Source organism: Zootermopsis nevadensis, unplaced genomic scaffold (assembly GCF_977971745.1).
Source record: "Zootermopsis nevadensis isolate Lab colony 2312 unplaced genomic scaffold, Znev_1.0 Znev_ptg000016l, whole genome shotgun sequence".
NCBI lineage: Eukaryota > Metazoa > Arthropoda > Insecta > Blattodea > Termopsidae > Zootermopsis > Zootermopsis nevadensis.
Genome location: NW_028259148.1, coordinates 1,027,060 through 1,050,579, shown reverse-complemented (window position 1 = coordinate 1,050,579; position 23,520 = coordinate 1,027,060). Strand labels below are relative to the sequence as shown.

At 35.9% G+C, this 23,520-nt stretch overlaps 2 protein-coding genes across 13 annotated transcripts in view; both read right to left on the bottom strand.

The window, feature by feature from the left end:
* mv (lysosomal-trafficking regulator mauve) overlaps positions 1-12,330 on the bottom strand; it is a 45,161-nt gene extending 32,831 nt beyond the window's left edge. The window contains exons 1-12 of one of the 7 annotated variants that reach the window (XM_022061665.2): positions 11,519-12,330; positions 9,949-10,074; positions 8,911-8,996; positions 8,469-8,634; positions 7,807-7,961; positions 6,982-7,257; positions 6,043-6,155; positions 4,874-5,208; positions 3,576-3,947; positions 1,956-3,486; positions 1,117-1,233; positions 186-352 (exon numbers count right to left, since the gene is read on the bottom strand). In XM_022061665.2, coding sequence (XP_021917357.2) covers positions 186-352; positions 1,117-1,233; positions 1,956-3,486; positions 3,576-3,947; positions 4,874-5,208; positions 6,043-6,155; positions 6,982-7,257; positions 7,807-7,961; positions 8,469-8,634; positions 8,911-8,996; positions 9,949-10,017 — 3,387 coding nt within the window. In that variant the 5' untranslated portion in view covers positions 10,018-10,074; positions 11,519-12,330. The other 6 variants (XM_022061675.2, XM_022061647.2, XM_022061683.2 and 3 more) reach the window with 6 other exon arrangements.
* A 200-nt stretch (positions 12,331-12,530) lies between these two features.
* Positions 12,531-23,520, bottom strand: part of LOC110828735 (uncharacterized) — a 28,320-nt gene continuing 17,330 nt past the window's right edge. For 4 of the 6 annotated variants that reach the window (XM_087349338.1, XM_087349342.1, XM_087349341.1 and 1 more), the window contains 8 exons: positions 23,049-23,173; positions 20,402-20,570; positions 19,631-19,819; positions 19,193-19,276; positions 18,567-18,740; positions 17,894-18,062; positions 17,651-17,745; positions 12,531-17,337 (listed from right to left, as the gene is read on the bottom strand). In XM_087349338.1, coding sequence (XP_087205464.1) covers positions 16,912-17,337; positions 17,651-17,745; positions 17,894-18,062; positions 18,567-18,740; positions 19,193-19,276; positions 19,631-19,819; positions 20,402-20,570; positions 23,049-23,173 — 1,431 coding nt within the window. In that variant the 3' untranslated portion in view covers positions 12,531-16,911. The remainder of the gene's footprint in view (positions 17,338-17,650; positions 17,746-17,893; positions 18,063-18,566; positions 18,741-19,192; positions 19,277-19,630; positions 19,820-20,401; positions 20,571-23,048; positions 23,174-23,520) is intronic. The other 2 variants (XM_087349340.1, XM_022061722.2) reach the window with 2 other exon arrangements.

The window sequence follows — 23,520 nt, the reverse complement described above, 5'->3', positions numbered from 1 at the left end:
ACCTCCTCAATAAACTTTAACGTCCTGCGTCCTGATACTAAGACTAACTACTAGACCCACATAAAATTCTGTATGGACTGGACAGGTACTGACGCCATATGAACTTGGTAGAATTTACATTCTTTACCAAAATGACTTAGAACCTGACTTGCTTTCAACAAGGATTATTACAACAGAACGTGGACCTTCGGCTTCTTGTTGAGAGGTAACGTTTGTTCGTGGCACCCCTTTGCGACAGCACATCTGAGCAACACATCGCACAGCTGTCGCATGTTAACACTGCGGTCTACATCCACACTGAGCAGAGCTCTCTGCAGACATTCCACCACAGATTCATTGCTCACTGGCACACCTTCCAAAAAAAAAAGAAGAAAAAAGTTTTAGTATTTCCTGAACTTGTATGCTGCACCACACATTTGCTGTAAGGTACGTCAAAACAGTACCAGGTGACTGGATATTTTGACTTGGTGGTAATGAATTTATATACAATACAACTTTCCAGCAAATCACAATTATTAACAATAATAATGACGTATCAGGAAAAAGCAAAAATAAAACTAAAACAATACCAAAATATCTTCTGCTCATTTCTTTAAAAAAAATTTTTCCAGCAATACAAGTCAAAATAACACTGTCACTGAAGTACACATCCAACTTCTGTACTATGTTGTGTTCAACTGACGTCCTGTGACGCTAACAGGATTTAAAAGTAACGTAATACCAACGGTCTTACAGATAAACAATCTGACTAATCCACATCTTGCCACCTGTCCCAATATATTAAGTACCATCACATCCATAAGAACAGACACAAAATGATTAACGTACAATGCAATTATTAACACAACATAATTCTAAGAAATCTAAAAGAGAGAATAAAAAACACACAACTAAAATTTTATAAAGTGACGACAGAGTCCCGCACTGCCTTATGGTTGTGAAGCTTACATGCTTACTTCTCATTGGTCAGATACAGCTGAGTCAGAAGACAGATTCTTCTGGAATGACAAAAGTTTTGATCTTTCACATTAAAACGATTTTAATATTTTTTTACAAACAGCGTAAAAGCATTCTGACAAGCGTAAGCCTAAAGCACGTGTCAGAATGACGCCTTACCTGTTTCACTGAGAACCGGTGGCGCTGTCAGGATTACAATGAGCGTGTATTCAATCACTTTGATGCACAAGTGACTTTCTGAGTGGCTTGCAATCGGACAGTCTTCCACTTTCATACCTAAGATATATGTAGAAAAAGTACTTAACATTTCACACAATACCACGTAACAGAAGAAACAATCAATATTAAACACTCGAACATGTCACTGAAATTTTTAATCTTTCCAAAACAGAAAGAATATTTATATTTAATTTACCATACATAACTAAAAGTAACAAAAACATTTCTGGTCTGCACTGAAGCAATAAAACTGTTTCTTGTTATATGCTAGAGTTTAAGCACAATATTAATTTGAATACAAGGAAACAAAAGATGAAATTTATTAACGATTTGCTGTAAACTTCTACAACATCAAATTTAATAAAAATTAGATTATCTGTTATCTAGCTGATTTCATGTGCAAAGACAGGGTTGCTAATGTGCCTAAAACCAACCTAACCTTCAATATAAAATGACTGCGGACAAGCAAAGAAAGCTTCTGTCACAAAATGCTGACTGCAGTCTTGTGGATTGTGACACTGTGTAACTCTGTACATGGTTACCAACCCTCCTCCAAAACGTCAGCAACACCTACCAGAACAAAACAGCATCACAATCCAGAAGAACACAGTCAATATTTTCACCATTATGAGAACAAGAAATCTAAATTTGTCACAACATTTAGATATAGATAAAATTGCGCACAACTCTCTGAAGTGTAAGATACAGATGCTGGACTTTAGTAATGTTGACGACACTTACAGCACTAGACATTCAAATTTACGCATAATAAAGTCTACCTGGTTGCTGCTTGGATGTCACTCTATCAAGCAAGACCTGAAGAAGTACAAATCCATCCTGAGCAAGTTGATTTTGTGAGAAATGGTCTCTGTACTGCGGACTGCATAGTACAAGGTTGGCACACGTTCGCCAGAATATGCACACAATTGATAGTAACTGCATGTAACTTTCCCTGTTCTGTCTGTCAGCTGCGTCACACATATTACATCTGTCCTTGACTTCAAGACGGATATTCTCCAGTAAAATCTTATCTTCTTCATTTATCGGCATTATTTCATTTACTTCGTCAGTCTTCTTACTATCCAGAACATTTCCTACTGAATCATGGCAACTAGACTCTGTATTAGTTCCGTGTGGATATTTTATTGGATTATTAATGCCAAGAGCGGACAAAATGCGAGTAGTGGCTGACTGAACAGCTTCTTGAAGCACATGCAACGAGGGCAACTTCCCTATGTCATTCCCGGTGTCCCCAGATTCAAACTCCAGTTTCCAAATCTCAACGACAGATGTGACTTCTAGAATGGAACAACAGAGCTTGGCGAATGACGGCAAAGATATAAGTTGCATAATGTGATCCAGCCCGTCGTACTGCACGACAAACTCTTCGGCAAATGCGGTATTTCCAGACAATATGGAAGAGAATGCAGACAGACAATAAAAGATTTTAAATTTGGCATTTGAGATTTTGTCATTAGAAGTGGGGGATTCAAACAAATGTGTTTTGGCAGCAATGAAAATAGGGTAGAAGACTTTAAACAGTAAACGATGCTTAACAGAAGGAATGAAACGTGGCGCAACTTTGAGAAGATGGGATATGATGGTATGGCTTACTTTGGTGTCAGAAGACTGCACAAGTTCACGATACAGTTCTAAACATTCCCAACGGCTCTTTGACACCGTTTCCACTTCAGTGTCAATTTTTTCCGTGTCTATACATGTAGAACTTTTGCCATCTGATGAACAATGATCATTTTTTCTTTGAACAACTCTTTCACAATGCAATTCCTCTGCTGAATATTCAGCCTTAGGAGAGAAAGTTGATTTTGAGATAATATTTCCATTGCAGAAAACACAAGAAATGGCAGACTCCTGACTGGAGATGGCACCCAGTTCCAAATAGATGGTTCTTTCCAATAAAGCAAAACCCAGTATTCTAACTTTACCACTGGTACCATTTTTAAATAAATCTATCAATGGACTGATGAGGCTTCTGGGTGGAAAACAGCAGCATGTCCCACACAAGGTCATCACTCGCAGAACATGTGGGCGGATGTTCAGTGTCGAACTAGACCCCGTCAGGATACGAACTAGAACCATGAAGAGAGACGCAACAGAACACGTGGGTTGTCGAGGGCCAACCAAAGTGGGGCTAAATGGTCCACCGAGTAAGTCATAATGATGCTGCAGTCCACCTGAGGCTTGATTCATGCATCGTTTGTGTCTGGCTCGCCGGCAGTCATGAGAATGAATGATCTCGCCACGGACCTTCTTCAGGGCAATAACAAGTTGACCAACCAGGTCAATCACCTGCAAGACAAAAAACATTAATAGGAATACATCAAGACTGGAAATGTTGTCATCTGTCACAGTTTATAATTAATACGTAAGTCTGTCACCTTCTTTGCTCTGGACGTAGATAACTTTGCTTCTACATTGGACAGAGAGAGCAGAGAAACGACAGTCTTTTCGACAAGTCGTCCTCCGTGGCTCTCTGCAAATAACTGGAACAACTGCAGGAAGTCTTGAAACTTGTCGACAGTTGAACGTTGCAACAGAAGACAGTACAGAAAGATGAGGATGCCATACGCCGTCCCAAACACAAATTCTTGCAGTAACTTATTAATAGTCTGCAGATTATCAAAACACGTTTCCTCTGAGTCTGGTTTCGCAACATCTATTTTTCTAACAGCATCTTCCAACACCTTCAGCATTACAGGCAACAAACCATTGCGGATAGCGGTCGTAGTTGCATCGGGGTGTAATAAAACCTGAAATATTTAATTGGTATGTTGTTCCTCTCTTTACAAAGTACAGAATAAACTTGTTTTTCATTTATCTCTGGATATTTATCCCAGTAGTATTAGTAATCAAATTTCCTGTCCTACCTTCCGCATCATGAAAAAGTACATTAAATTTGTGACAATGATAAAGAAAGAGGTATAAAGTGGAACTGAACATTGTCAAGGTCATGATACAAAATACAGTGACCAAATTTTATTTATTTATGGTTTATTTAACAGCCGTAAGAAGCTCATATTATACAGTATGGGATGTTAGGAAAATCAGTGAATAATGAATCCCAATGGCTGTGAAAAAATGCAGTTATGGACTAATTTAAGGTATTCTCCTGGCATTTGACTTGAGGGGCTGAGAAAAATCATAAAAAATTTCAGGACAGACACTCTCTGCACCTAGATCGGAACTCTTAGACCTCCAAAGTATGAAGCAGGAATGTTAACCACCTGACCACAATAATTGTTACAGTGACCCAATTTTCTGATATCCCTTCACCCAATATACATGATATATTTATGAGGTAAGGGTCCATTTGGAATATCAAGGAACAGATCAAAGGATAGAATTAAGACCAACTAGGGTCTGGATTGGATCCACCTGGCTTGGGACAGGGACCAGTGACTGATTCTTACAGAGTAATAAAATAAATCATAATTTCATACAATAATTTCTTGAGTAGTTGAACAACTATACATGAAGGATTCTGCTCTGTGGAGTTGGTTTGTTACCATGAACTACTTTAATGAAGTAAACAATCATTAAGAAAGCAACTTGTGGATTTCTATATAACACAATCCACATTTGTGACAATACCTCAACTCATATTTTGAAACCAGTATACATCACTGTTGTGACTGAATTTATTTACATGTTTGATTGTAAAACAAATTCAAGAAACCTTTTCTAACGCTGTGAGCAGGAGACGAGTCATCGCCGCCTTCAGCTCAGCAACTTGTGTTGCGACTAGACTGACGTTTGCGCTGCCTCCGAACTGCAGCGCACATAAGTTCTCCAGAGCAAAGTTAACAGCCTGCAGGGAAATGTGTTGTCCATTGGCTGTCACTACAGAGATGCTATTTAGCTCTGCCCCACACAGGCTCCTCAGCAAGTCAACCACGAGACGAAAAAACTCATAACTGTGAATCTCTGAAGATAAAACTTCTTTAATCCTTGAATCCTCAAAGTCAGTTGGACTAAGAGACCTTCTGGAATCTGGAATTCTGTCACTTCTTCCTACCAAAAACAGTAAGATTTCTTAAAAATATATTCAATAAAATACCTAGATCCTATCACCATCTCCTATCAACAAACCAAAGAGTAAAACCCATTAAGGTAGGCTAAATACACATTTCAGTTTTGCCTTGTTATTTCACCCTGAAGATGGCAACTGCAATATTTGCAATATTGGAAAACCTACAACATTCAATGCAGCCCATCCCTAAAGTTGAAGTTATATACCAAACTCCAGCCTGAAAACCGATGGACATATTGTTACATACGTAAATTCAATATTAATATCAAATGCGTAATCTTGGAAATGTGTATAAACATGCATAAAAACATTAAGTAATACTTTTGCGTGTGAAATACCAATATTACAATAATTTTAATTAATTCTTTCAAATCTTCCAAGCATTAAAAGTCTACAACAGCAGAAATGTTGGCATAAAGTCAGATAACTAGTATCACACCTTATATACACAAATTTTTCTAGCAACTTTTCTTAAATGAAAGCATTTAATAAGTATCACTGGCTCTTCAAAGGATTTTCTCATTTAAAAAAAATCCCTCATGTGTTTAGTCTTAACTGAGCCACTTCTAATGTAAAAGGACATATTAGATTCTAGTTTTGAGCAATTTCCTTCTACATATATTTGTGCAGTAAGTTGACTATGAAACAAAAGTTACAAAATATTCAATAGACTAATTGAATTATTGCCCATGGTGGCCTCCTCAGTTGTGATACGTTGTGTACTTCAAGGATGAAGACGGAAGCAGTACCAAAATGCTTGTATCTACTTACACGTCCATATTAATGTAATTTTATAATAATACTGAACTTCCTACCTCCAAGAAGACGTCTTCTACTGGGGGCATAGTCAGGTCTGTCCAGTCTAGATTCATCTTCACTTCGTACCACTGATGTAAAGTAGTCAAAGTCCATTGGGTCCAGATAGATCCTAAACAAGATAAGAATGCATATTTACACTGCCAGCACAACGCTCTTCTGTACACACAACTGTCCGAGTTATGCCCTTCAAAAATCTTCCCAATACAAAACACCACAGGGCCTTCCAAGGAATCTTAAATGGCGAGAAAGGTGGTGTGGGAAAAATGTTTTTTCTTGCAAAATTTATTAAAACGAGAAATAATTTTAAAAAATAACAATTAAGAATAAAGGTAAAGGTAGAAAGCTGCCTCTAGTACCTAACTAAACAACATGACATAAAGCTGTATGGGGGAGTGGAGGTATAATGGCTACACTCTTTCCTCACCTCGGCACTCAACGGACGTTAGCCTTGACGCCTCATCCATTTCATCACAAACGTAGTTTCTGACTTCAAACAAAACTAAAGATTCTTGGCTTGATAAAAATAAATTTTTACAGGGGTAGTATGTTCCACATTACGGATTAAACATTTATCCAACTGAAAACCATGAAATTTTTGTAAAATGTTCTTTATGCTAAAGCATATGTTATCCGTTGTGAACCAACGTCAAATTTCATTAATAATAATAAATGTGCTACCAATTTTTAAATTTAATTCAAACTCAAGAATGTTCCTTCATACATACAGGTAAATAATGACAGTAGCAATATTTTGCAACATTTGAACTTATTCTATAGAAAAATAAATGTTCTAAACAACTTGAACTGTTAGTATAGTACTAATTATAACAATTTCTTAAATATTAAATGCACACAAACATAAGATTCACTTCGCTTTATAGAAAGTCATGTACCATTAAAAGATTTAAACCTAACTGTTACCATGTGCATCCTACCTAAGCGTGGTGCTCGATTTGTTCAGCTGATCCAGATAGTTCTCAGCTCCAGGAAAATGCTCAAAATCACTAGTAGCGTCTGTTGTATCTCCACTTACGCCACCAACTGTTACTACCGGCGATGTACCACCTTTCACCGGCGTCCTAATACGACGACCAGATCGGTTTGTCTTGGTTGACGTGTTACTGTGACTTCGCATGAATTCGGCTCTTACCGGAGGGCACAAGGTTTGTTGCACCGTACGAACAGCCTTTGTCTTTGGAGGAGTTCTTATCCTAGTGGAAATCCAACATAAAAGCTCTCCACTGTACAGCAATATGTTTTTTGATATTCATAAAACTTTAAGGTTAGGTTAGGTTAAAGTTTGACCCAGAATTTTCATTGTCTCTCATAAATCATGTATATCAGTGTCATTTCTACATAATCCAGAAGATAGCCTAATATGAAATGGTTAACAATTTTACTTGCTATGATCATAAATAAATGTAAAATTTGACACCCAATCCCCTCATAAAATACTTTTCTGTCTACTATTACAGTTTCACTATAATAACTGTATGCACTGCACTTAAATTATAGTTAAATACCTAAAATAGTTACATTTTATGGCCCAAATGTGTGGTCATGTGCTTTAATATTTACACACATTCCTGTTCTTTAAGAGTGTTTTAATTAAGTAAGAAATCTTTGAAATTATTTAACTTCTGAAGAAGGGATAAAAAAGAAGAATAGGTGATGTTTAATTAACAAACACATCGATGTTTCGTGGTCTAAAGATCACAAAGAACTGAAAGACATAGCAGGTATATTCACAATTATATTACCTGGGGATATCTTCCATGCTACAAGAATCCTTGGAAAATGTAATAAAAGTGTTTTCCACTATCATGTTATCTTTCTGATCCGGGCCCAGTTTCTGAAGACACATAGGATAGAGAGAAATAAGCAGGCTTGCCAATTCCCGTCCACATGACAGGTTCTAAAAATAAACATACATTTCATACACCATTAAATACTTGTACAATACCATAATTATCAATTGATTTCTTAATTGCGATGTTTTTGTCAATCTATTTCAGTTAATTTTTTTAATTAATTAATTTTAGAGTCACAAATGCAAAATCGGCATATTTTCTCCACTGCCAAACCTTGTTTATTTTCTCATTCACGCTTGTAAATGTCAAGTGTCTTCGTCTTCACAACTTTATTGACTGGTCTCTGCATTGTATAATTGGACAGTTAGCTAAACCAAGTTCTTCTAGCTTCAAATTTAAGAATATATAACAGCTTCATTTATTATTTGTAGTAACTCATTAAATGATGCATTAATTACTCAATTGTATATAGTTACTAAATTAAAAATATGAACAATTTTGACACTGAATATGCCAGATTTTTTTAAAGAACATCTGAAAGAGACCATAAAAGATAAAAGTTAAGTTCTCTCAAGATGGATAAAAGTTTAAAAATTATTTTGAAATATTACCTGAACCCCAAGATACTGCAGTGCTGCCAAACTGCGCCAACCACGTCCCTGCAGAAAGTGTTTGCGCAAGACAGATAAATCTTCTCCATCACCAGGTAATGAGCAGATTTTGTGCACATCAGATAGTAACTCACATCCAATCAAAGTTGCTATGCCCCCAGATGCACTGAAAGTAACGATAAAAATTAAATCAATATTTATTCTGCGCCAGACCAACACATCAAAAACACTTCTGTGTAAATATATCAGACACTTACAAATAAAGCATCAAATGCTTAATAAACATATTAACCCCATACCAACTGAGACCGATTCTTTCATTCAGCAGCAGAAATGACAAACGGGGAAGTATTTGGAAAAAGCTGTACACTTATTTTACAGTGCAAAAAAACAATTATCTATAAAAAATGAAAATATTTCAATGGTCACCCACTATACTAACCAAAATGACAATATCTCTTCACAACATTTGCCTTCTTTCATCTGAGCCAAGAATTCTGCCAGAAAAATGTCCAACCATGCTTGTTTCTGAAAAGAATTTAAAAACTGCCGTAAACATACAGTATATACAGACAAATTATGATGCTCCAAACTGCAATTCTATCCATTCTTCTAGCATTGTTTCTACTTTATATAGTTCAAGTAGATGGAACTACATCAAGTGTTTAGCCCCTTTTGTCTTGCATTAAAAAACAAAAATAATGGCCTTTCAACTATACTTAAATAAAAGGGGTAAGACTACAAAAAAAAGTTCAAGCCAAACTCAACAAGTAGATCTTTGATCTTTCACAGTGCCAAGAGATCAAGCACATTATTAGTAAACAACAGTTAACAATTCTTCAGCAACAATAGAATCAAGGTGTTTCAGGTATTAATTTAGTGACATCACTGATTTTGATGATGGGGTCTTTGGTCACAACTATCATCAGTCTCTAGGAACTGTAAAATTATCACAACCAATATATCTTGGAAATATGCCAATATGACAAGCAATAATAAATTCATAATTCTTAATTAGGACTGCATGTTATGTCCTACATGGTCTAAGCTACAATAACATATAACTTGATAGCTTCCTACTAAACACTTCCAGGACCATGAGAATGTCCACTGTAGTATTCCGAGATGTGATGCAATGTAGTCATTGCAGCTGGTTACTAATGTTTCAGGGGAACGTATCACTTACATCTTTAGTACAACAACAGACACCTTCACCATTGTAAAAATCTCAAATCTCAGATGCCAGAAATGTATTTTTAATTTGCAATTTAAGATAAAATAGCTACTACAACTTCTATGAAACTCCAGTTTCAGAAAATTTATGTTTTCCTCATCTACTGGTATAATTTGTCACCACCTGGGTGCGATTCATACAAAGATGAACAAATGGTGGAAATTTAACTTCTCAAAAACTTTCACAAACATAAATAAAACATATTAGTAAAGTTGAAAATAAAATAAATCAGAAATGGAAACTTACCTCATATGATGAATGCTCTGCTTGAACAAAAAGTTCCCACAGTTGTTGAATTTTGCTAGGTAAAGTCATGTTAATTTATACATGAAGAATGTGTTTTCACTTTCTTTATATTTCTGTCACAAACACCTAAAAGAAGGTAAATAAAGCTTAATCATACTCCACTTTGAAATAAACTTAAAATTAAACAGAAATTGCCTAAAAGTAAATGTACACATGCCAACATTCATAAATAAACCCCTTAATTCATTTTGAACTCTAATTGTTTTATTGTAACTGGTTTATATATCTCAAGATACAGCTATTAACAAGTTTCTGACAGTGGAGACTCAACTCACAACACAATTTTCAACTTTGTCATGTGAAAAACCTATTATACACGCTCACAAAGCTGGTGAATCCCAGGAATGGCAACCGAAAATTTTCTGATAGCTGATTGTTCCAAAAGTAAAAGTGCAAATTTTTGCCAGAGAAGTAAATGTACTTATCTGGGAAAAATTATTACTGTTGCTTATACTTTTATTTTTTTTATAAAGAGGCTGCCACAATAGGAATTTATACTGTTGATTCTAGATTTAAGAACAGATCTTTGATTTCCAAACATATTTTTAGGAACCAACCATAACCAAAAATATGTATACATATGCATACTTATGAACACTTAATATATACCTACACATACCAGATAGCTTCCACTACATATATCTGTTTGAATTTAACCACTTTTACTGAGAAGGTAGAAATAAAGGTGAATGATTCTGATATTATAAAAATCACACTGAACTTTACTTGATTCACAAAATCATGGCACACCCACATAACCACAATCCACATTTTCACTGCTACAAGAACCTTAATCTCTTCCTGTAACAGGTCTGCAGGGGAGAAGTGCAACAGCATGAATTTTTATGGTTCCAATTACAACTGTGCAAATTATACTTCAGTGAGAGTCTGGATGAATATTATGGTACACACTCAAACTTTCTATTAATCCTACAAAACAAATGTTACACTTACAAACTATAAACCTTATGGGTGTCCAGGGGTATAAAGTCTAACATTTGGCAAATGTGTCATAATATCCACCACGTCCAATATCATGTGTTCTGTTCTGCAATCTTACAAGTTATTACATAATTGGCTTATGTAACAACAAATTTAAATGTCCACAGGTACATATACTGCTATTTATTTTCAAAACAACATTAGTCAGTTGTATACAAAGTAGCACGCTCTGCTAACCAATAATTTCATCAGATTTTGAAAGAAATGAAAAATCCATAACAAGAGCTAGTGCACTTCCTAATTATGAATAAAATGGGTTCTACTTTCTGCGTTCTCTATTATACGAATTTAAACACGAACATTTCCTACTTTCCAGATAGGAATAACTCGAATGTGCGAAACATTAAAGTGTTAACCACTACAACCTGCTACAAGGAGGTCACAAACCAGGCTGTCACTGTTGTAAACATTTAAAGTAAACAGAGATTTGTTCCGGTACTTGCTGTGCATTATGTGTAGCAAAGTACCGGAACAAATCTCTGCAAGACTGACAGTAGAAACTATGCACCTTAACCTTTCTGTAAATATCCCTTTTTTCACATATGAATATCCAAGCTATCTTTTACTTCTGTCGCTACCGAATATCTACGTTTTTTACAATAACATTTCGACCAAACGTAATACAACACGGAGTTGAGCAGACGGAGCAAACAACTGAGCACAAGGACAAGCAATTGTGGAGGGAAATTCAAAATTAATGCACAGATGAATGTTATGCCAGTACTGATTACAGGTAAAATCAAGGCTATAGTCGAGACACGAGGGTCCATGGTGATACCTTTATGCTTGTCTGAATGAAAGAGAGCTACCTTGGTACTTATTTTAAATATAGGGTGTTGCCATGGCCTAATTTAATGTGCTATCCTTGCACTTGTCTGGAGTGACAGAGGAAATTATAATCCCCCCTTTCCAGCCAGAATAACCAGTCTCTGGTACAAGGCATGAACCCGGGAACTTCCTAACTAAAGCAGGAGTGGTAACTGCTCAATCACAATGTTCAGTCACACTGTATCATGAGTGAAGTACACATTACGGGGCCCATCCATGTCTGTCACTTTTTTCTGTAGGGACAGACAACCTGCATGACTGGGGATCATTGTGCAACAATGGGAACTGAGGTCACTGCTAGAACAAACTGTTGCACAATAATGACCTCTGACCACATCCATGCAAGAATTACCTGAGGGGAAGCCATACAGACCATATTAGTGCAAGAATGGCCTATATGGAATGGCATTAAGAACACCATTGCAAGGTCGGTGTACTCCAAACAGTACATCTTTTCAGTCTTGTTTTATCCATGTACACGCATCTCTGTTCGTTTCTTCCACGGCTAGGAGACAGCTAATAAGATTTTGGAAGGGGGTGACTATGGTCCATTCTGTAACATCCTTGCAATGTGAATGGGCAGATATTCAGTAAAATTGTTGTGGTATATGATTACATAGCATATCAGTACATTTACATCACAGAACGTAGGAATGAGTTGTGATTTGAGAATTAAAATTTAAAACAATATATATGCTGAGACAACTAGTAATTTAATTTGTTACTTCTGTGGGATTACTGAATAATCATGTTTGGAAGAACATGGAAATTTTAGTGATAATGACAAACACAGCAGAATATTTTAGATATACAAATTACTTTTACAACTGAAACCATTATTTAAGGACTAATGAAACAGAAAATTATAACCAACATTACATTCATTATCCAATTCTAATGTGTAATGTAAATAAACTATCGGAAACAGGTAATTTTGAGAAAAGACTACATTTTTAAAACAACATTAATTCATTTTGAGAGACAGGCGTAGTGAAGTTCATACACACAAAAATTATGACAAGAATAAAATAAAGTTCACAATCATTTCCGTCAACAATTCTATAACACCATTAGAAAGCCACACAACAGTTAAAAGCTCAAAGTATTAGATGTAAACTTTTAACTTGTAATTTGATGAAAATAATACAATTATTTCCTTAACTACATATCTGGGGGGGTGAATCATCAGTGACTGAAGCTTCGGCGAATACTGGATACAAGTGGTGCCAATGCAAGATAAAGGGCAATCATTTGCCTAGTCATTTCAGTCCACTTAATTTTTAAATCCATTAAAAGAAGTACAATAAACCACTTTACAAATACAGTAGGAAAATAAATTCAGAGTAATGATATGCCACATGTTATGTATTACATTTATAGTAGACACAATTAATTTTAAAATCTCCAGTAAAAATCTCTTCTGTTTAATCCAGGACATATTGAGTTTTAAACAATAGTACATACAATTCATAAGATCCAAACTACTATCAGTACAAATGACTATTCTTGTATATAATACATAAACAGGTTGAAATATGTAAAGGCTGTGAAATTATTAAACAAAAAACATTAAGCCCCTTACATTCATCAACCCCTACATGGCATAATTAGCAATTAACAATGTGCAATAGGCCACTGGAAGAAAAATAACACAACAGGATTAGTTAAAATCCAATGACCTTCAATAAATTATAGTAGAAACAAAACAAAGTCTAATTCTGCATCTTTGTATCAAGAATGCTGGAACTCCTTGTCACATGTTTATAAAACACTTGTACAAAGTCACAGAACTGAGTAAGTAAAGTTCATTTACCCGTGATAGCACAACAACCATGTCACTAATTATCCTGATAACAAGAAGGAGGTGATGTGGCCAGGAGACATCAAAACAAAGCGCGACCCTTTCCGAAAGTAACTGAAATATGCCAATGAGATTTGTAAATTCCATCCACAGTATTAGCACAATAGATTCAACAAATAAATTTCAAAATAAAAAGGAAGTAAATTAAAGGCAAAAGGAACAGTATGGAACAGAATGGCATGACAGTACCTACCCTTAACGCTGTTTCAAATGCCCATATCAAATGTACATTGGTATTGTATGTACTTACATTATTTCAGATACTAAATAAATATTGTAAAATACCTTACTCTATCATCTGCAAATGGCTGACATACCGCAAGGATCTTTGTAAGAACATTAAACCATAACAAGAGTCCCATATTGTTCCCTACAGCCTTCCTAAATTATCAAAGGAAAAGTTATTATTTTCAGTTTCAAATACCAGATAGAAGTATCTTGTGAAAATAATTTTTTTATACTTGCCAGTAATAAGAACGTACAAATATTGCAAGGCCAGGTAATAGGGCTGGGTATTAGCCTTGTAATTATCTGTGATTTGCTGCTGCAATCAGAGCATAAAAGTGTGAAAACAGTACTCGAATTGCTTTCAGCATACCATACTTCACAAAAGTACTTTATAAAATTAAGTACTGTGCAGCTACTTTTAAAAACCTACAGCAAACGATTTAAGTATTTCACTTGAATAATACAATGCAGAAAAAAGGTTCAGTTTGACAGTCAATGAAAATTATTAAATGTAAACTCATATTCTTTTTAAAATATTATACTATATTTAAACATATACTCAAACTATCAGTAAAAGTAAACTCTGAAAATTCAAGTGATAGGGAAATCAGATCAGTCACAACAGTTTGAATAGGGATGGGACACGAGGATGCCTGAATGTATTCGGCTAGACAAATTTCTGATTGATCGACAAATTACACCTATTTACATTATCTACCAATTTCATGCACATGTAGATAGCTGTCTTTTGGGATGTAGAAGTTTATGAACACTGGTAAACTTCAACCAGGCTACAAAGCACTAAGACCCAGAAGACGGCTATCTTTGTACTCACCGCCGTGAGTACCTCAAATCATACTTAACGCACACGTGCTTTCACTCTCCTTTCACATCCCTTGAAATGTCCACTGAAAACGTACAAATAAAATTTTTTGGGGAAGGTGGTGTTTCAGTGCCATATGAAAGACTAAATATCGGCATAACAACAACTGCATAAAAATGTATCCACATTACAAAACACTTAAATACAGTGTTCATTTTTAAAACAATTATTGCACTTCTTGCATGACAATGGTGTGAAATTAAACACCTGTAAGTAACAGTTTCAGTCTGAATTAGCTACTTCAGTGCAGCAAATACATGTATGTTAGTATTATTTATTGATCCCTTCTGCTTTTGTAACAAACGTTCATCATCTGACTTGACAAACTTACAATCATTTTGCAGTTGAAACAGTTGGGGGCAAAAATAAAGAGGCAAACAATATTCCAACAGGAAGCAAATAAATGCCCCACCCCACAATATTTGACAACTACAAAAGCATTTGACATAAACCAACACGTGCTAGCAAATGGAAATGGACGATGCCCATTCCTTAAATATTAGTCCATAGCCTATTGGAAGGATATCAATATTTCTATATTGCAACAAGTTAATACTTCATTTACTCGAATAATAGACTACCAAAAATATCAGACACTTCAACATCTTTATTAATGTCTAATTCAGAATTAAAATATCGTCTAATATTCAAGTAAATATAGTACTCCAAAAATTGCCACAGCACTGGCAAAATCAAACTAGATCCTCCATTGGCCTACATATTTCTATACAAAGATCCAAAATATCAGAAATAAAAATTTCTGCTATTAACGTCACATGATAAAGATGATTCAATTGCTGCGCCTTTCAAGGCTATTCTATTGCCATATACATTTTGTGTGTAAGCATTGTCTATTACAGAGAATTACAGCACCACTCACAAAGACAGGATGATTGATTCTGAATGGGTCTGACAGTACTTCAATTGGTGCGCATCAACAGTGAAATCACAACCCAAAAACAAACAAGTAGAAAAGTTTACTGCTATGACAAGTATATAACCTGTTACAAATTAAAGTCCCCTGCATAATTAGGGGACAAACAATTTCATTTATCTGAACAAGATTAGAAGCTGTCTGTTTAGTCTATTATCTGGCTAGGCAAGAATGCTATTCAACTACACGCCACTCCCCAAAATATAATCATTTACCAATGTTCCAACTACTGTTCACACTCCAAAACTATGCCTACTGGACACATTTAACAACAGTACCTATCTTTATTTTTCTCTTGACAGCAGATTAAAATTAAAAAAATAGAACTTTTATCGAGTTCAAATAAATAAATGACTATACATTTAATAAATACATCAGCGACTGCAGCACTAAATTTCTTTGCATTGATAAATTATGAATCCACATTTCGTGCGATCTGACAAAAAGCAGGTATAAAGTCACTAATTATCTTCATTTTAAAAATACTTTCTGCTAAGATTACAGTCCCTGTTAAAAATCCTCCTTTTCTTATGGAAGTGATAATATTGCTCCCTGCTCTCCGACAGCTCCGCTTCTTAAAACCTATTCACACATTGTCTAAGAGTGAACTGTTCTTCTGGTGCAATAAAATAACATCAGTATTATCTAAACTCCATCAAAAAACAAAGACAGCCGGCCATAAAACTAAAAGCCATGCAGGCTCTACAAGATTAAAAAAAGGAGAAGTAAACCAGCCACATTCCACTGAATCTGGAATACAATACTGACAACTGGAAGCTTCTTGCTTCCAAAACCAAACCAATACCATCAGCAAATCTTTTTTCTCTCTCAATAAAATAACATTACAAACCTATTCAAACCCTTATATTCATGCCAAACCTCACAGATTCCAAACAAAGCATTACGTGATGCACCGATCTACGATGCACTACACAAAAAAATCCTCATTCTCCCACCTGCATGTGTTGCCAGGTTTCAGCCTGCACAACAAAACAACACTCCTGTCATCTCTGTACAACCAAAGCTGCAACAGAGCAGATTTGCCCGAGTGAGTTTTCAACTCTCAAGAGCTTAGACCAAGGTTTCACATCGCCCCTTCCACAACTCCTTCCGGAGTTTCAGGGGCAAAAACCAATGCAGTGCACAAAGAAATAGCGACGGCTAGTGTCAGCGGGCCGTATAGGGAGTGTAGGTGGCATGAGCGTGGGTCCAGGCACGTGGTCCTGGAGAAGATGATGAAGGTGATGCCGTGGCAGCGGGAGAAGACGGGAGCGAATAGGACTGATCGGAAGTGAGGAGATGTTGCAACTGAGAGGTAGTAGTAGGGGCAGATGCAGTAGCAGGGGACATGGGATCCTGACAGTTACGTCCGGGTGCACTTTGAGGAGTTGACGTATCAGGATGGATTTCAGATTCCTGTGATTGGGTTACTGTAATTGGGTTTGAAGAAGTTTGTACAATTTTGAAGAAGTGATCCTGGCCAGTTAGGCCAGATGCTGTACCCCCACTAACAGATACATGAAACTCACTGATCTGGCTCAGTTCTGTCATGGCTCGCTTGAGAATTTCTTCTGAGACTCCATCGGCGAGATTCTGAAAGTAATCGCAAGATCAGTTAAACTAAAATGTAACATACAGACACATGCATGCATGTACGCGCAACTAGTTTCATCTGACAAAACTATACACTTTTCTGAAATACTTATGGTTCACGACGTCTTAAGTGCTATCATGTGATTAGAGTGATGACACTCATCTCTGGTAGACATCTCTCATTAAAGCTGCAATGACTACAGCAGTCCTCGTGCATTATAAGAATTTAACTTCTGAACACTTTTATGTTTACTTCAATTATAATAATTCATTTTGTAAAAACTTATTACTTTCCCAATGGATGTTTAAATACCTTCAATGGACGTTTCAAAATTGAAGTGTCTATTATTATTCCAGATTCTTCATAATCCTGTAAGGCCTCTTCAGTTCCTGTGATCTGATAGTCTGCTATAAAACAAATCAACATTTGTATTGCACATACTCGGCCATTAAATCCATGTTCAAAAGCGTGTTATTGCTAAAACAAACAAGTTAGTGTGTCAACTCCCTTATTTGCATTTGCCTCAATGATACCAACAGTAAAAGTCCCACGTACCTGGAATAATGCCGATGGTCTGTGAGGTGACCACACTGTCTGCTGTATCTTGCAACTGTACCACCTGCTGTGCTTCACAAGTTGGGAGTCTTGAAGCTACCGACATCGGCAAAAACTTTCCACCTTCAGGTCCTCCTGGAGAGTTGGGATTTTTCATCACCCGAGGTGACTACAAAAAATGATAATTGTTAGCTTCATAGCCTGCGGTGTCAAAATCAATTAATTTCCTCATATATTGTTTAAAAGAATCTATAAGCTAATGCGGCTTCAAGAATAAAAATAGCAAGCACATAAGAGTGGGATTACATGGTACTGGCACTGAAAAATTATATGAAGTCCTATTCACCAAACTGACACTTCACTCCCTACCCCAAAGCCTCCGAAAAACTTATTTGTGACCTTAGATAACAGTTTAACCATTTCAGAGCCAGCCAAATCCAAGGAACACCATTACATCAAAGCAAATCCTACCCATGTATCCAAAGATTACAATTATTCCTACAGAAATAAAAGAAATATATACACTTCAGTCAACTATCATATCACTACTTCAAGTGGGAAATGCTTTACAAAAATTTTCAACAGCCAATCACTCTCAATCTTCTATTTGAACACAGAGGATGATGGTTAAGATTATTTGCTAGTGCAATGTTGACAAACAGTCGGTACTTACCTGCTGGTTCTGAGGCAGCAGATCAATGTGTTTCTTGCGTTGGTGTTGCAGTAACTTTGCTTTTGATGCATACTGCTTGTGACACCAGGGACAGCCATGTGGATGCGTTGTTACGCTGCCTACAGTCTGTGAGAATGTTGGGTTTGGTATGCCTGGTATCTCTGGAACACCTCCCTGATGTGACAGTCACAAAAATCAACCTTAATACCGACTGGAAATTGCTGCATCCATCATCAGAGCAAAAAATGATTCATCACCCTGATGATGATGGAGACAGCAAAAATCTCTGAAACTATGGTAAACTTCTAACAGACAACACAGTGCTACAAACCAGAATACAGCCATGTTTGGACTCACCACCGTGAAAACCTCAAATCCTACTATGCTACTCCTTCGCTCAAAGGAAATTATAAATATTGAGGATAATCAACTTGAAACTACAGCATCACATTAACTTGGTAACATAAAAATAATGGCTTCAATTGTCTGGTGCATAAGTTTTTTGTACTTAACACGTGAGACATAACTTCATAAAGACACTGAAACTTTTGTGAGGGACGATATTTATACAGAGAGGACTCTAAATGCAATTCTTTCACTTATCAATGACAGCAAACATCATTTACCTTTCGTCTGTTGCTCATTGGCAACTCTGCTCCAGGGTGATTTTTCAAGATGTGAGCCTTTCTCTTCGAACTACTTTTATAAATCTGAAAAGAATGCCAACAAAACCAGTCCTTAATACATGTAACTACTCTACATAGTACTTGAAACAAACAAACTGGAAGGAAGGTTATGTAAAATGTGAATTAATTACCTAATGATGATAGCTGTCTTTTGGGTTGTAGCGTGATGACTCATCGCCCTGATGATGGAGGCAGCAAGTACCTCTGAAATACTGGTAAACATCTACCAGACTATATAGTCCTACAACCCTGAAGACAGCCATCTTCACACTCACTTATTACATATGTGAATAATAAGCACAAATATGACATAAAAATGTATCACAACTGCTCTATAACGCCATCTTACAATCAACAGTTAATAAAAATTATAGTCACCTTTTCACAATACTGACAGTAATAGTCTCGGGTTGTTTTCAGGATCGGCAAGTTAAGTTCAGGAACAGAATCAGGACTGATGTCAGGATGACGCTTTGCCAGGTGATTCACAAGCATTCCACGACGCTTAAACCCCAAGAGACAAGTGTGGCATTTGTAGATAAATCGATGATAATCTGTTGGAGAAACCTGAAACATAATATTCATGCCATATCACAATCATAACAGAAATATGACAGCTACCTAACAACAAGTTTATCAGACGTTTGTTATGAGAACCAACCAGATATCAAAAGTTTTGAACCATGATGACAAAATCCCTAACATATCACAAATAGACATGCCTTCTGGAACCAAGGTTCGCAGGTTCAAACCCGGCTGAGGTTGATGGATTTTTAAGGGCGATAAAAATCTGTAGCACAACTTCCTTCGAAGGGGAAGTAAAGCCGGCAGTCCTACATGTCATAGATCAACTACATGTAAAAGAACCTTACGAACATGAACGAGATGTTTCGTAAGCAAAATTCAGTGGCCATTTCTCCCTCCTGATTCACTACTAGATGGCTCTAGCAGTCAAACCAGGATTGAGTAAATGCACACTTCAAAGACAAAGAAACCTTCCACATGGGAGGAGGTCAAGGCTCGACTTTGGGCTGTTGCGCCACAGAAGAAGAAGAATGTATTAAGTTACCTGAAAGATGGTATAAGCAACTACAGTGCTGAAACTGCAACTGAGAAAACAAACAGAGCTGCAACACAGGATAACTTTACCTGTACCTTGGGCATGAATTTCTTGGCAGTTGGCGTGTGATAAGGTTTCATGGAAAGTCGCAGTTCCCGTTCGGCCGAATGCATACGTTTCATATGCTCTTTCAACTTGTCCTTGCGTTTAAACTGCTTCCCACAGTTGGCACACAGGAATTCGCGGTGATCTGAATGCCTTTAAAAAACAGTAGAATTTAACGTCATTAACAGAATATTTTAAGTTTAACAAAAAACCGCAAAGCATAAAATAAATTACAATATATAAAATACACACAAGAAAAGTATTACAGATCTTTCTAGAATATCGGGGGGGGGGAAAAACAACATAGAAATAATGGCCACAATTTTGTTATTTTCCTTTTAACTGCTATGCAAATTACTGGTCAACTAATTTGCTTAAATTCTTGCAGTACTACAAATGCACATGATAAGAATTACATTACAAAAAATGTATATATGTCAAACACACAAAAAATAAAGATTTATAAGTGGTTCCATTGTTGAAAATCCAAATGAGTAACTAAAATTATATGTTGGTAATAATGATTTAACAAGAAAACACATATATACAGTAAACAATATTCTAAAGCACATTCATCACTGATGTTTATAACCTGTGTGCACACACTCTGAAGAATACATGAGTAATAAAACATAAAGAATATGTCCCAAAATTGCTGTTTACCAATTATAATTACAGGCAGCCCTTGATTTGCGCCGATTCAGAAACCAGTAAGTCAAAAAGTGGAAAAAAATACAAAAAACAAAACAAAACAATTATTTATAAGGTTTTACAATGTTTCTCGTGCTGATTCTTATACTAAATCGTAATTCTTACATCGCAGATTTTGAATAAAAATTATAAATACAGTCATCTCTGTAATTTCATATGTTTCGTTAACGCGAATTTGCTCCAATGAGATCGATGAATCGGTAAAAGCTGTTTGTGAAATACAAACTTTTGCATATGCTAGTTTGCTCTTATATAATTTCATTCCTGGCACTTTAAACTTTCAAAGGACTAATTTAATCTCTGTGGAGGTACCAGGGTTATTTTTACTACGCGATTTTCTATAGGTCTGCGTCTTACATGAATGCAACTATCCCATAACAGCAGAGATGACTGTACACATCAATCACGTGAAAGAATCGCAGTCAATCATGGGGAGCAATGAACTGCCGATTGTAAGTATATGAAAGATATTTTTTAAATTCCCTTTATTTTATTTACATTATTTCAGAGCTTTAAAATTTCATGCCATTATATTACTCGTCAATGTTTGTGTGCTGAGAACGCATGTCATTGACCTTCCATTGATTTACATTAAAAAAGAGTTCCAATTTACGCCGATTCCGTTTCCGCCAGTTCATCCAGGAACGCATCCCTGGCGAAAATCAAGGGCTACCTGTATATTCAGTCCACCCAACACAAAAGCAAGCAAACAAAACTATGGGTCATTATAAAAAGGTAACAACAATCCAAGCATTGCACGTCGTACCATACCACTACAGAACGACTAACAGGAAGCAAAAACCAAACAATGTTATGTATAAAGTGAATTAAAATATATGTAATAATCTTTGAGACATTAATCAATTTGTATTTTGTCAATATGATATTGTCCACTTAAAAAAAACCATGGTCAACTTACCAGCTGTTATCTGCTCTTATTAATTTATTGTTAGGGAAAAACTTTACATGGTAAATATGTAAAATTTACAAAAAGGATACATGAGAAATACTTACAGCAGTAGGATCCTAAAGTATAGTAACACAGAATGGTATTACCATCTGGGCTATAGTCTCCTTAAACTTACAGTTTGTAGAAAGATGCAAACTTACAGTGTCATTACACACATTATTTAGTTTAACAAACTCACATGAGAAACCACTAAAGATCTAAAAATTTTCATGACAGCGTAAGTGATTTTTACATACAAGCCGAATTAATTAATGATTATCACATAACTGGCACATGGTCTGAATTCTAATTCATTAATGAGAATCAAAAATCAGAAACTGTTGTAAAATTTAACTACATTCCACCGTATCAGTTCAGTAACAACTTAATTTTTATTAACCATCAAGTACAACTTATATTATAACTGAACAGTTGGACTTGCAAATATTGTATTGCTCCAGAAAATGAACATAAGCTCCCCCCTCCAAAAATAGGGCACATAATAAAATACTGAAACCACAAATATGTTATAAGTTATAAATGATGGTCTAATAAAACTAAAGTTATTAACTTTATCCTTTTATCTTCTTAAAATCTGCTTAATTCTAAAAATCCATTATAAAATTAGTTTAAAATTAAGTATGTGAAATATAAATTACAGGGAACATTCTACATCAAGCGAGAAAGTGTAAATTGTCCAGCTTTTCCATAAACTTCACCTGTGTTTAATTCAATCTCCAAAATTGGTAATGCCCTGAACGCAGCACCAGCTTAAATGTGAACGAATGTTGTTATATCTTTCATGGTCTGAAACTTATCATTATGTAATATGGTAGCAGACAGGTATAAAAGCGGGAAACCACGCACCTTCAAAATACTAAAAGACTGTAAAGTTGAGTCACGTCACCCAAACAGATATATGCCAGTCCTTCAACCCTGCATATGAAGGAAGGAAGAAAGAGTAAGGTTACCTGAGCATATGCATTCTGAGTTTGTCGAGCGTTGGGAACGGCTTGGAACAGTATGAGCAAGTGTGCTTCCTGTCACTGTGGAATGCTCGAATGTGTTTACGGATCAGACTGTACTCATCAAACACCTAGCAGAGACAGACCCAGAACAAACAAACAAACAAACATCCAGATAAAACAAGAAAAAGAAGACTAGCAGATACTGTATGGAACAAAGGACTTGCTGTCATTACCATGACACAGGCAAAATAGCTCAACCGTTAACAAGACAAAGTTACAAAGTCTAAGTGTCATGATGGCATGACAGGGTGTAATCTACGTCTTCTTAAAGAATAGAATTCTGAGTAATTTTGAAAAAGTTCCAGTTGGACAAAAAAAAAGACAGTCATTCCTGGCAAAATTTTGTCTGTCTCATCAGCCCTTTGCTCCAAACAATGCCAATAAAACATCCAGATATTGTAATAAATAAACAAAC